General features: G+C 38.2%; 2 protein-coding genes across 2 annotated transcripts in view; one reads left to right on the top strand and one right to left on the bottom strand.

The window, feature by feature from the left end:
* LOC122348901 (receptor-type tyrosine-protein phosphatase S) overlaps positions 1 to 15,000 on the bottom strand; it is an 819,186-nt gene that overhangs the window by 154,594 nt on the left and 649,592 nt on the right.
* On the top strand, positions 875 to 10,695 carry LOC122348872 (RNA-binding protein with multiple splicing-like). Its single transcript, XM_043244763.1, has 9 exons — positions 875 to 983; positions 1,214 to 1,291; positions 1,690 to 1,728; positions 6,159 to 6,221; positions 7,631 to 7,781; positions 8,173 to 8,291; positions 8,931 to 9,002; positions 9,346 to 9,472; positions 10,050 to 10,695. The coding sequence occupies exons 1-7, from the start codon at positions 909 to 911 to the stop codon at positions 8,991 to 8,993; spliced, it is 588 nt and encodes a 195-aa protein (XP_043100698.1). The 5' UTR covers positions 875 to 908; the 3' UTR covers positions 8,994 to 9,002; positions 9,346 to 9,472; positions 10,050 to 10,695.

The raw sequence follows: 15,000 nt of genomic DNA, 5'->3' as shown, positions 1-15,000 counted from the left end.
AGATCGACGAGAATTAAGTTTCCCCAACTAAGAAAAACAAAGACGAACCAAACCCCAGAATGGAGAAAAGGATTTGAACAGTTTTTAAATGTTTTTTATTATGAAGGGAAAACAAAATCTGCATGTTATGTTTACTTCTGTTATCTCTGATTAAAATTACAATTTGTTTGATAATCTGAAACGTTAAAGTTGTGATAAACATGCAAAAAAAAAGTATGTATATACAATAGTCCACATTTGAAGTGGATCAAATCCTTTCATCAAAGCTGTCTTAGAAGTTGTCTCGAAATAACCTTGATTAATATTTTGATCCACCTCGAATGCTGAGTGTGTGTGTGTGTGTGTGTGTGTGTGTGTGTGTGTGTGTTACCTATGTTCAATTTTTTTTCTTAATGGTTCTGTTATTATGAGACATGCGTATTATATTCAGCAGTTTAAAGGCAGTCGTTTAAAATATTCTGATGATCGCCGATAATATAGAAAATATAAGTTCTCGTTTATTGAATATGACAGTGTGTATAAATAGCAAGCGGCGAGTCTGTGGGTAATAAAGGGCAGCGATTCTCTGCTTAAACTCTTGTGACAGATGACCTTTGCATCAGGGTTTGAACTTCTGATGGGAATCGACACTTACTCTACATTATTTCTGTACACTTTATTTTCCTCTTAGGGTAATGTTTCACATTTTGTGGGAAACTTCTAGTTCATATCACTAACAGCATTTTATGAATGCATAACTGACCATTTGTTTCACTGCAGACGAAAAGAGTTTTAAATGTTGAGAGTTTTAAAATGTTAATGTTTCTCACGTTTCAATGAAAACGAACACGAAGCACGCGCACGACGCCGCTGTGACGCGCCTTTGACCGCGAGAGCGCGCAGAGGAGACAGTCGCGCTGCACGAGCTCATGATTATAATTTCATATTTCTGCACCAGAATGAACAATAACAGCGAGAATGAGCCCAGCGGCCCGGGAGAAGAGGTGAGTTACTCTTCATAGCAATAAACGGATGATGTTAATTGTTATCATATATCTCTTTGGCTTTTGTACTTTTCTCCTCAGTCATTATGATTGTCTTCTGATCTCTAGATCTGTATCATACAGATAAAATCTGTGAGTGTGTTAATCATTAAAGAGGAGTGGTTTGTTCCAACAGATGCAGAGAAGTTTTCTCTTTATTACAGTCTTTTTTTTTCTCGTTTTTTCTGCAGGTCAGAACTCTTTTTGTTAGTGGTTTGCCGCTGGACATAAAACCCAGAGAGCTTTATCTGTTATTCAGGCCTTTTCAGGTGCGTGGAGAACTTCATTGTGCTTGATCTGAATCCACAAGACAGAGGTGGACAGAAATTAAGGGCATTTACTTGATTACTGTTGTTCTTATGACTTTAACTTTACATCTGCAAGACAAATATCATATTTTCCACTGCACTACATTTCTCTCAAGGTCCTCAAATTGTGAAGCAGATTTGAAAGTCAGTGAGAGTTTTTTTCTTCACTAAAACATTTTTCTATTAGTAATCACACTTATAGGGTTGCATAAGTGATTAGTAAACATCTGTAATGTAATGTAGTTGTGTACTTTGTCCACCTCTGCCACAAGAGAAAAACATTTTGTGTTTTCCTTCCATAATTAAAATGAAATTACTGGGAACATGAGCTGTGTTTCATTTTTGATTCTCTTCATTAGGGTTACGAAGGGTCCTTAATCAAATTTACCTCCAAACAGGTGAGAAATATATGATTCTTCATTAATATTACCAATGGGCCCTTTTCTCTTTTCCAGGGTTGTTTTTTTAAAACAGTGAACTGTATGTCACTCCCTCAGATATTACATTAAAATCACAATCACAGCGATGTTAAATAGATAAAAGAGCTGTGTCGAAATTAACTGTGATAGTGCCTTGAGAAAGTTAGCATTCATTTATAAAGCTTGAGAATTGAAGATTTGCAGTCAGTCAGTTTGCCAGCGTTTTGTTGTGTGGTTACTAAGGTATTGTGAGTGGTTGCTAGGGTGCAGTAAGTAGTGTTTAGGGTGCTGCTAGGATGCTCTGGTTGGTTGCTATGAGGGTGCAAGACAGATATATTGTGATTTGTTTTATAAGAAGTCATTCGAGCGAGGCGACTGTACATATTCACTACATGCTCCTTCGATCAGTGGTGCTGCACTGGGACCCGTATGGTAGGGTTACTATTAATACATATAGAAGTATTAATCTTATAATTAACACAGAGAGTGTACACAGTAATGAATGAAAATATAAAGTGGTAAAACGTTTTCCAAGCATTCTGAGGCTCCGGGTTCTAATCCACCCAGTATTTGCATTTTTTCCTCATTAACAACAATGTTCTTTAGTGCGACTGTATATCAAGATCAAGGACTTTTACCAGAACGACGTGGTTGTTGATCTGCGTTAAGACGCGCCGTTGTGCCGAGATCAGTTTGGTTTTAGCTCTGCTTTTGAATCGCCTACAGATTTTGAGAAATCGCAGACAAATGCCCCGAAATCAAAGGCAAATCCATGCTCGTTCACGCAAGTGATTATCACACAGTGTTACTAACAAAGAAGTAATCTGACAGAATTTCTGGACCCGTCGACGATTCAAAATCGTGAAGTGTGAAATGTGTTCAGATTGAAAACAACATCGTCGATCACTCAGAGACAATGAGAGAGCAACATTCAGGGCAGCAGAAGAGTGGCAGAACACACATGCTCCTCACATCTCCCGAAACATTTCCACCTCCATAATCTTTTCTTTTTCTTCTTTTTGCTGAAAATGAGCACACCTGCAATGTATATGACAGGGTTCTTGGGGGATACCATTTTAATAATAATCCCAGTCTGTCCTCGCGTTGTTTGCATGTCTCTTCTCGCATGCGTTTGGTTGTGATGACGTAGTTTACAGATCGGGACAAAGTTCTCTGCGATTCTTCCTATTTTAAAGCCATGCAGTGTGAAAAGATCATGCTTTCTGAACGTTAGAGAACTGATAACAGCGGCAAGGACATAGATCCACTCAGACCAACGTATTTATTATCAAATATTTCTTTTTGGTACATCCAGTCGTGCTCTCTTGCCTTTCAGAGAGCAATGCGGTTGCCTTGGTTCCTGTGTGATAGTGTGTGTGTGTGTGTGTGTGTGTGTGTGTGTGTGTGTTAAAGAAACACACGCAAAGAGAACTGTTAATTTAATATAATAAACAGATAAGAAACTAATTCTGAAGTTAGTCACAACTCCCCCTTAACGGGTTCCCTTCTTGAAACGAGCTCTGTTTGTATGCTGTATTAGCCTGCACTGCCTGTGATGTAAAAACAGAAATATTTCATGTTAAGCATCTAATACTGTGAGTTTAATATCCCTTTAATTTTTTGTTAATTAGTTTAGCTAGTTCCTTCATAACATGCCATCTTCTCATATAAACTACTTTTCTTTCTTTCTTTCTTTCTTTCTTTCTTTCTTTCTTTCTTTCTTTCTTTCTTTCTTTCTTTCTTTCTTTGTGTGTATTTTTAGAAATGCTTCTTATCTCTTTCAAAAGCATGAAGGAAATTGAGACACACTTCCTGTGTGATAATGAGGACATTTTAGGGTTAGAAAACATCATTATATTAAAATGAAAACCACAGTGTCAATGAGAGACCCTCATTAATATTCAGAGTTAGGGAAGCTTTTCTAAATTGCTTCTTAATGAGCTACAAGCTCATAAATTACTCATAAATTAAAGTAGTTAGCTACTCTTGTGAAAAAGAAGCTAGCTACATTGAAACTACATTTCCCCACAAAGATGTATATTACAAATAACTGAACAATGTCCCTTTGTAGGCAAAAACCTAGAAGTGAGTTGGCATTTTAGCTCTTTTGCTTCCATTGTCTCAGAGTCAGTGTTTTTTTTAATGGGATTTTGATTAAATCCCTTAAAAACTCTCCTCTTTATCAGAAACATGCTCCTGATTCCTGGAGAACAAGCTGTGACGTCATCATCTTCATTTTCTGGCTCTCTTGAAATATGTGGACTGCATGATGAAAACTACTACTGTTTTCGAAAATATTTATCACAATATTTACACTAAAATATTTACAGGTGTAAGTGTATTGACTCAATTGAGTCTTTCCAGGTCAGTTTATTCTGTGAAGAAAATCAGTTCTGATGACTTCAGGTCCATTTTCCCAAACATCATGGAGTTCTCGAAGTTTTTCTTCAGTGCAGGTTTTCAGATGATCATTTAATTATATACAGAATTCTATCTAGTTTCTTTTGGCACAACCGACGTGCACTTTAATGGTCTTTAATGGTGTCAGAAGCTTGAATGCTTCTTCTCGGCTTATTCCAATGGCTTTGACGTTTGCAGAAAATGGGCCTTGAAATCTTTTAAAATTTTTGGCCTTTCACTGCTTCCTCAGAATCTTTGGTTACAACCGAGTGCATAGAATGGGCTGAAAAGAGATAGTCATCTTTTTCGGATTCATTTAGAAATGCTGCAAACTCAATCAGTAAACTCAAGATCTGCCTCTGCACCAGTTTCTTCATCATCTTCAATCTCCTCTTCTTCTGCTGCAAATGCTTTCTCAACATCTGAACCTTTGACTGTAGTGGATAACACTGCTTGGCTTTGAATGCTGAGTTCCATGTGAACACTTTTGAAGAGGTGGTGAGTGTCTCTGAATCTGTTCAGTAGACAGTCACTCTCAGACAGTTCTTGTCATTTACAGACTTCATATCTGTGCTTGTTATTCTTGCTCAGACAGAACTTCACATATATCTGCATTGCTCATCCAACATTTTTACCAGTGTCTTTCTAGACTTCACTATCATCTAAACATCTGTTTGAGTAAATCGTTAAATTCTTCCCTTTCGACAATACTGAGGGGATGAAGCCCTGGATAACAAAACAGAATCAGGTAGTTGAACATCTTCTGGGGCACTGGTGCCAGACAGAGAGAAATTAGTTTTCATGATTTCCTTTACTGAGCAACAGATGCAGTGACTAACCACACTAGCGGTTTATTAGCGATCTGAGGCATGGCAGGTTAGCAAGATGAATGAGAATCAAGTCAAGTCAAGTGGCTTTTATTGTCATTTCAACTACATATAGCTGTGCAGTACATAGTGGAATGAGACAACGTTTCTCCAGGACCTGGTGCTACAGGAAGTCACACTTACAACAAAATACACAATACAAAAGAACAGTGTCTTAGCCACATAAAGTGCAAAGTGTGCAGACTAGTGCAAACAGCAGGGGAGTAGAGTGCAAACCCAGTGTGCAAACTAGTGCAAACAGTGCAAAGACTAGATCCGTGCAAGGCAAAGACATAAGTAGTGCAAGGACACGAAATACAAACAACAATACAGTATCAAGTACTGAGATCAATCTTGTGTAGAGTGTAAAAAAGCAGGACAACTAATAAATAAAAGAATATTCACCTATATGTGCATCTTTAAATTAGTGCTTGCTTGATGTATTTCTTCGGGGGACATTAGTTTGGACAAATAAGACCATGGCTAATCATCTCCGTTCTCTGATTCAGCTGCCGTTTCTTGATTTTCTTCCATTATGGATCATAGTATATTTTCATTTTGACATATCAACCCTAACTGAACGTGTTGTTTTGTTTTAGTATGCCACTATTACGTCACTGAAAAGTAGTACATTGTTTTAAAAGTAGGAGAGCTATTGTCAAGCTACTGAAAAAATGTAATAATATTAGTAGTGCCACTACTCCCCATCACTGCATATAGTGTGTGTGTGTGTGTGTGTGTGTGTGTGTGTGTGTGTGTGTGTGTGTGTGTGTGTGTGAGCGTCCTCACTCATTAACATGGTTTATACATCAGCAAGCATATGCTGTTGATGTAAATGCAAATGTGTTCAGTTGTGTGAGTTTAGGGGTAGTGTTGGGTTATAGCTGATAGAAAATATAATTTACCTGACAGAAAATCAGTGGAAGTCTATGCAGTGTCTTCACTAATATTGTCAAAGAAATTGTTATCAGTGACTTCGGTCAGTGCTAGTCAAACAGTAAAAACAAGTCTAATGTGTTTTGAATTTGTTTCATGCTGACTTCCCTCAGTCGTCTTTCAGTAGTTAGTCATGAATCTGTCTCTCAGACTGCTGAGTGGTTTAAAGAGCTGCTTCTTCTCCTTGATTTCTTTGTGTTTCTGCAGCCGGTGGGGTTTGTGAGTTTTGACAGTCGCTCCGAGGCGGAGGCCGCCAAGAATGCCCTCAATGTAAGTTTAACGTTTCATCCCAACATAACACTGCTATAAAAAGACCAAAGGCTCCTTGTGTGTTGATTCTGACAGAAGACACTTTTACACACACTCACACAATCATGTCTCTGTGTGAAGTGGCAGAACGGTGCAGATTTGAGCTGTTCATAACAGCAGTTGTGGGAATCTGTCCAGATGCCGCTTTTGCCCTGAAAACGAGACAATCCATAGATTAAAGAGCTTCATCTTCTTCTCTTGTGTTCATTGATCCAGGATTTGTTTTTAATCTCAGTGTGAACAGGATTGACTGACCTTGAGAGGATTTGAGCTCTGCACTTAATAAAAGTTCAAAAAGACAGTATTAAAATGGATTTGTTTTGAATTTGGTTGTTTCCCATATCTTTGTATAGGTTACTGATTTGAAGTGAACTGTACAAAACTGGTTCGTTCTTGATTGCAGGCGTGAATCTGAAGTTGACGTCTATTTTGACAGTCAAACTTTTCACCTCATGTCACACAGATAGCTGGATTGAAAACGTATTTTAATATAGCACATCTCTTTGTTTCTGGTGTAAAGTACAATAAATAAATATTCTTCTGACCAATTGATAGGTTTTACATGATGTCACAACCTTGTATTTTGCCGCTTTGTGCTGCTCCGTTCGTGTGTGTTATAGACACGGTTAGAGTTCTGTTAGCTTCCAGTTGCTAATGGCTTAGGCGAAGGTAAATAAAATGAATCTGTGTCAAATGTTAAACAACAAAACACTTTTTGGTTAAAACACTTTTGTAGCTTTAACATATTTTTGTTTATGCAGTGAAGACTATGAAGTGATGCTTTTCATTTGTTTAATCAGTTCTGTAACAATACTAGGGCTGTGATGAGATCTCGCGTGTCATGCGAGATGAGACTGGTCTTGCGAGAACTTGGCGAAATCCTTGCGATAGTGGTATGATGGAGTATGAGGAAGGACCAGTGTTTTACCGTGACTACAAGGGATGTGCGCGGCATGACAAAATGCTATAATGCTGCTGCGTTCTATTTATGACGTGCTGGCACAACTTCCAAATGGTTTTTCAACAGTCGCTTCATCGCATCCAGTGTAGGCAGACTTTAGCTGTCGCAAAATGGTATCTGGTATAGAAGTGGTGGTGCTCACTCCCCATATCGCAATATATTTTGCATAAAAATCAAATATTGCAATGTGAATTTTTTCCAATATCGTGCAGGTCCTCAAACCAGTCACGTGGCTGAAAGCTATGGGTTGGTGAAAAATTATGTGAAGAAGAGTTTAATGAGGAAGCACAGTGAGAAGACAATCACAACACATCAAATGATCATAGCACAGCTAACTGACTGCAGATCATATCAATCTCATATCATAAGAGTGTGATATAACAATGAGATGTTTGTTCCTCCTTGTCAGGGTGTTCGCTTTGATCCGGATATTCCCCAGACTTTGCGGCTGGAGTTTGCCAAAGCCAATACTAAGATGGCCAAGAGTAAACTAATAGGAATTCCAAACCCATCGCCATCCAGACAGAGTCCTGGCCCGTCCTGTGTCAGTCGAGAGCCCTGTAAGTAAAACACACACACACACAATCAAGCATTTGTCTAACTATATCTAGACCTGATCTCTTAAAAACTCTCTAAAATCTTAGCTAATATGACTACAGACTTACCCAAACTCCCAGATAACTTGTAACCACAAAACATTCTGCAGATCTCAGATCTGTCTACTGACTTCCAAAGCATTTTCCCCCCTGTCAGGATGAACCAGGGAGTTCACCATGCAATGGTAGCACGATTGAGTTAATATTCATGCGGTACAGCCAGATTTTGGATTAGCTCAAATCATCTGTGCTGCTGTCCACAAGGACACAGTGGTTCTACTCAGACACATTTGTATGGGTTTAAGGTACAATGCGTTGCGTGGCTGAACTCACATTTGGCCTGGTGTTTGTGCAGATGAGCTGACCATTCCCGCGCTGTACGCCAGCAGTCCCGAGGTGTGGCCGTCTTACTCGCTGTACCCTACTGAGCTGCCTCCGCCAGCATACGCTTACAGTTCCTCGCTGCACGCACAGGTAATGTACCTGTCGGCATTAAAAAAGCTGTGATTCCCACAAACACAAGGGTCGTAAACATGTAGCATTGAGAATGCTGCTGAATTAAAGGGGACATCGATGCCTATTTTCCAAAGTTGGTATGATCTTTTTGCCAAAACAGCTCTATTTACAGCGAGCTATTTCAGTACATGTCCATTTAAATGCTAATGAGCTACAGCTCTCCCCACCCCTTGCTTTTGTTTTTTGTGTTTTTGTTGGCGTGATACCATCAAAAACAAAGCTAATCCACTGCCTCCTCAATGGCTCTCATGTAAGGACAAAATGAAGACTTGCTTGTTTACTGTTAAATTTAAGCTACAAACACCTTCATTACTTCTGAGACCGTAGATGTGTTCAGAGTTTGACATCAAAGTACATACAGAGCGATTCAAAGTCATCTGCTCTCTATCGCTATAACTTTGATGCAAAACACAGATATGCTGATAATTTCCAACTCATTTTGCCAATGCTAATACCTATATCCTTTATTTCATAAACGGCACAACAAAGGATTAAATACTATTCACCCTCTGTTCCTCAAGTTGGTGAGCTGCTAACCTGTGCATGTGAACAGAAATGTTGATGCAGATGATCTGACTCCAGTTTTTTTTGTGTCAGATTCGCTGGCTGCCGAACACAGACGTGACCAATCAGGGCTGGAAGAGCCGACAGTTCTGTTGACGTCTATATGTGAGTATGACAGAGTATGATAGAGTCGCTGTAATACCCATGTCATTAACACATTTGAGTCCTCATAAACCATACATTCAGAGACACACTTACACACACAGAGTAAACACAAGATTTGTAAATGACATGTCTGTGGAAAACAACAGTAAAACACCTTAAGCTCTCCTCCTAAATAATATCAAGATCATGGCTGTAACCGAATCTTGTTTTTTTCGAGATGTTCTTTTGACATTTAAATCAGGAAATACTGGTGCTCAGTGAGAAGATACCAAACAGATCTTAGTGAGGAGCTGAAGGAGCTCTGTGTGTTTATGGTGTTTCAAAACAGTTTCATGTTTTTCAGTCTGCAGGTGCACCGGTGACACAGACGACGTTCTCATCTTTTCTTTCTTTCACCGTTCATCTGCATTTTTCTCCAATCTGTCTTCTGGCAGATACAGATACATGAAACAAGAAAAAAGAAACAAAAAGTGAGTGACTGTCATAACATTCTGTCAGCTGTGAGGTCATGAAATGAGCGATGTAGGAAATACTAGTCAGTTTAGTGTCATAAATATAAGGGCTTATTTACACCTGGTAAGTTCATGCATTTTCTCTGATCGAATTTGTCATATTTGATTTGATCTGATTTGTCAAAACGGTTTTATTTACACTTTACGTAAGAAGTTACTCCATCCAGTTTTTTTATATCAACTATGCATTCCATTAGTTTCTCAATTTGGTGAGAATCATCGGGATGCAAAGAAATAAAAGCTGAGTATCACCAGCATAACAGTGAAAGCTAACACCATGTGAAAGGCTAACATGTAAAGTGAGATAAGTAACAGCCCTAGTACTGAGTGTTGGACACTTGTGATAGATATGATAACTTTTTATTCACTGCTTTGAATTTGTGGCGAAATTCACCTTTATCAATAAAAAGTGTTTCTGTCTCTGCACTAATGATAAAACAATGAAGGAAATTACAAATATTTGATGTTAAAGTCCATGAATGAGATGACTTCTAGTTTGTCACTGTTTTTAATCGTCTTTACTGTTTGATCTCAGGCTGCTGTGAACAACAGGACAATCAGAACCTCCACAAGAACAGACCTCGTCCTCATCCTCAAATCTTCTCTTCTCTTACATTGTGAAGTTTATTGTAGTTGATCTTATGTATGATTTATAATTATTTAAGATGTTATTCTTATTGGTTCAATCAGTAATTACTGTAAGTTTTGATGGGGTTGATGCATGATGGCTTGCCAAAAAGATCTCAATATTTACACATTTTTAGATATCAAATTGCATATTCTCTTTTTTAATCATTATCATCATTATTATTATTATTCTTAAGGAGCAAAATAAGTATTTTTATAATGAATGAAATGAAACGTTTTCAGTGCCATTTTAGTGTAACTTCGGTAGCACTTTATTTTACAGTCCTGTTCCTCATGTGCATACTATGTTCTTATCATAGTAATTACAATAACTAATTAATCACTAGATACTAACCATGAACCTCTTCACCCATCTCTACCCCAAGTAGTTACCTTATAACTTTTTTCGGTAAGTACACAGTAAGTGCACATACCATAAAATAAAGTGCAGCCGTAATTTCAATATGTCGTTTCTTATATGTACAATTTTTTTTTGATTGCTATGAATGTTTTATTAAGCTTTCTTAAGCCTGCTTAAATCATTAAAAACACCTTGTGAGAAATGTTTGAAGTCAGACTGAGAGATTTGTTTAATGTTTAAATATAGTTAAAAAAAAGTTTGTCCCATTTAGATGTACTAATAATAGAAAATATATTTGACCATCAAAAGTATTTCTGGAGCAGCATTTCTGCAGGCAGGAGTGTGTACACACACACACACACACACACACACACAGACACCTGAGTTAAATAATCTGTCCATCAGTGATATATTTAATAGAACGAGATAAACCAAGAAAGAGAACCTCATAAACATGAGAAAAGGGTAAAGGAAAACATGCTACCTTTTTAGCAAAGACAACGACATACAAACACTAAAGATGGGTGCTTTAGTTTGAATAGTGCTTTATGGTTGTTGATTGTCAGTCTACACGAACATGATGATCATGTCACACTGGGGTCTCAATGTTTGTTAATGTCAAAATGTACGACAGTCAAGATGAGTTAAAAACAGTTGAGCTACATTACATGCGAGATGAGATGATGGCTATCATGACAAGTATATGAATAGTGGTAATACTGGCATATTTATGCACGCTTGGATTATAAGAATATTTTAGAATTTTCAAAATTTGTCTCAGACGACCAAATTGTGGAGAAATTCGCACCGTGTACTCAGGGCTTTAAGGCAAACCGGGGGAGGTATGTATAACAAAGTAACAAGAAGGAGTTAATGAATTAATGATTGGAAACTAACAAGGGAAGTCATGACAAGGTGGGCAAAGAAAGAAGGGAAAACAGGAGCTAAGGAAGATAACTGAAACAATTGGGTACAAGAACAAATTGAAATAAGTCATTGTACATTTGTTAAGGTATTAGAAATACATTACAAAGGTATCTACAATAAAGCCAGAGCCCTATAATGCAACCATTAAAGACACTACATGCACACAACCTAATTTTCTTTTCATTTCTATTGTTATATTTCAGCTGAAGTATGAAATTACAAGATTAATTAACATACACATCAATATAAGATGACGTTATTATTAAAGATGTTTAGTTATTATTGTGTGAATTGAGAATAAACACTGAAATACATATTTTCATTTTAATAAATAATTTAATTATTTTACTATGCTTAGCTATATCTTGTGATGCGAAAAACAAGAAAAGGCACTTACACTATAAAGCAGACCAAAGAAATCAAGCTTCAAATGTGACTCCGCCCACTGAGTGACGCGTCGACAACCCTGAAAATGAAATGTGGAGGAAATAAAAAAAGTTTTAGACAGGTGTGAAAAAAATGCTGTAAACAAAGAATGCTTTCAAAAAGTTTTAAATATTTATTTTCATAAATGAAAAAAAGCAGTGAATGAACAAAAGGGAAATCTAAATCAAATCAATATTTTGTCTGACCACCCTTTGCCTTCAAAAAAGCAGCAATTCTTCTACGTACACTTGCACACAGTTTTTGAAGGAACTCGGCTGGTAGGTTGTTCCAAACATTTTGGAGAACTAACCAGAGATCTTCTGTGGATGTAGGCTTGCTCACATCCTTCTGTCCCTGCATGTAATCCCAGACACACTCGATGATGTTGAGATCAGGGCTCTGTGGAGGTCATGCCATCACTTCCAGTACTTCTTGTTCTTCTTTTGGCTGAAGATAGTTCTTAATGACTTTGGCTGTATGTTTGGGGTCATTGTCCTGCAGAATAAATTTGGGGCCAATCATATGCCTCCCTGATGGTACTGCATGATGGATTAGTATCTGCCTGTATTTCTCAGCATCAAAACTAATCCTGACCAAATCTCCACAATGCTTCACTGTTGCCTGCAGACACTCATTATTGTAAAACTCTCCAGCCCTTCGACGAACAAACCGTCTTCTGCTATAGCCAAATATTTAAACTTTTGACTCATCAGTCCAGAGCACCTGCTGCCATTTTTTCGCCCCCTAGTTCCTTGTTTTCATGCATACTTGAGTCGCTTGGCCTTGTTCCCATGACTGAGGTATGGCTTTTTGGCTGCAACTCTACCATGAAGACCACTTCTGGCCAGACTTCTCCGGACAGTAGATGGGATTACCTGGGTCCCACTGGTTTCTGCCAGTTCTGAGCTGATGGCACTGCTGGACATCTTCTGATTTCAAAGAGTAATAAGCTTGATGTGTCTTTCTGCTGTACTACATTTCCTTTACCAACCACAGCTTCTGGAATCCTTAATGTTTCTTTGTTCTTCATCAAAAGAGCTTGAACAGTATCTTAAAACCCCAGTCTGCTTTAAAATCTTTGTCTGAGAGAGACTTTGTTGATGCAGTTGAACTACCTTGTGTCTTGTTGCTTTACTCAATCTTGTCATGAGATGAAACTGTCTTTCACAACCTCACCTCAGTAGCAGAGTTTGTCTGTTCCTCATTCAGTTTCAAGTCTCCTACACAGCTGCTTCTGTTTTAGTTCATGACTGGGTTTCAACCTACATGTGACATTGATGGTCATTAGCACCTGTTTGGTGTAAATGGTTGATCATACACCTGACTATAATCAAACAAAATCCCAGACTTTGTGCAAGTGTGCCAACAATGTTTCCTCAGGTGAGTGGATGCTCCACAGTCTCTGACATTGTCCCTCTTGCAAGAGCTGCTGTATAAGGGATGCTCCCCATCCACGCTCAAGGTCTATGTAGCAGCCATTGCAGCTTTCCATGCTCCTATAGCTGGCCAGATGGTGGGCAGGAACAACTTGGTTGTTAGTTTTTCGGGCTGAACCCACCTTATCCCCTCACTGTCCCTGTATAGAATCGGCCCACTGTTTTGAGCATTCCCTTTCAAGCCGATACAATCAACTGACCTTCGACCCGTCACTAAAATCGGCACTGCTTCTCACCTTAGCATCGTTCAAGTGAATTGGAGACTTGCAAGCAATCTCTGTGAACACTACCTGTCTTGGTTTCAGTCCCAGCACTTTAATGTTGCTTTGAAGCCAAGGCATGGTTATGCACCTAAGGTGCTCTCCACTACATTCAGAGCACAGGTCATTTCACTCTCTGCACCGTCAGGCAATTGAGAATTTACATTGAGCATTCTGCTTAGTTTAGGTAGTAGTAACAACTGTTTATTTTGGTGACCATTGACTTTCCAGGTGGATAGTTGATGCTTTTACTACAGAATAGTTTTCTTTGGTAAATAAAAGTGGTAATATTTAATTGTCATTCCTGTGAGTCTCACACAATCCCAGGAACAGATGAGAGGCAGGATGATGAGAAACAGTGATGATCATTGATTGGAACAGAGAAACATGAAAAAGCCAATGTATAAGAGCTTAGCTGAGTGTATAATGATGACCAAGAGGTAAATGTTTACAGGAAACAGAGAGCCAGGAACTAGTGTAGAGGAGTGTGAACAGTAGATCCAACAAAGTGCAACTGAGGGAGTGTGGTATTTAAGGAGTGTCTCTAATGAGCAACCGGTGAGGGTGATTAGTATTCTGGGGACGATGATCTGGTGGGTGGTGTTTCAGAGCGAGGTGACTGTGGTGAATGCCTGACAGTGAGTCTTCACTAATTGTAAAATCCTAAATTCAAAATTCAAGTGCTGAACAGCTGTATTCATAATAAAACTGCTTTCATGACAGCAGCTTGAACAAATGCTGCCATCTACTGGTCCATTAACGAGAGCTCAGCAGTTATGGTTAGAAACAGAGTGCTTGTTGTGGTCTTTAATGGTGCAGTGGGGAGTGAACTGAAGGGCTGTGTGTCGAATCGCTGAACACACTGAATACTGCAGGACTGAACCTGTATACATGAATCCTTTGTGCCTGTGAGAACACTGATCAAGTTAAAGAGAACATTTTAGTTAATTTCTCAGTAGGCGGTATGGTGATTATTATATTCTGCTAATATTATTATTATATATTATTATAATCTACTGTAAGTTATAATGATTTATTGAAATCAAATCAACTTTAATTTCTGTATTACACATACACAAAAACAAAAATGAATTAATATTTTCGCATTACAATAATGAGAATGTGAGAGTGTTATTGTTGTTTTAATTGCCAATTAAACTGATGCAAAATATATTTATAGAGACAAAGCATGCCAATAATAAATGTCCTTTATTTTTTCTTTTGATTTTGGAATGAACTACAATACAACATATTTCTTAATGATGTTCTCCCAACTAAATAAATGTCTGTTTGCTCAGTGGTTCTGGGTTACTTCATGCATTTTATTTGGGATTGATGATATTTAGACACCCAAATGAACTTGACTGATGGTGTACCTGCCAAACACACACACTCACACACACACACACGCACACACACACACACACACACACACACACACACTCACAC

This window comes from Puntigrus tetrazona, chromosome 7 (assembly GCF_018831695.1).
Source record: "Puntigrus tetrazona isolate hp1 chromosome 7, ASM1883169v1, whole genome shotgun sequence".
Lineage (NCBI taxonomy): Eukaryota > Metazoa > Chordata > Actinopteri > Cypriniformes > Cyprinidae > Puntigrus > Puntigrus tetrazona.
Note: the sequence above shows the minus strand (reverse complement) of the source record. Positions and strands in the feature narration are given on the sequence as shown.

Coding starts and splice junctions, on each gene's coding strand:
- LOC122348872 (XM_043244763.1), top strand. CDS start 909: ATGATTATAATTTCATATTTCTGCACCAGAATGAACAATAACAGCGAG. Junction 7,782..8,172: donor CTGTGTCAGTCGAGAGCCCT/GTAAGTAAAACA, acceptor GTGTTTGTGCAG/ATGAGCTGACCATTCCCGCG. Junction 8,292..8,930: donor GTTCCTCGCTGCACGCACAG/GTAATGTACCTG, acceptor TTTTTGTGTCAG/ATTCGCTGGCTGCCGAACAC.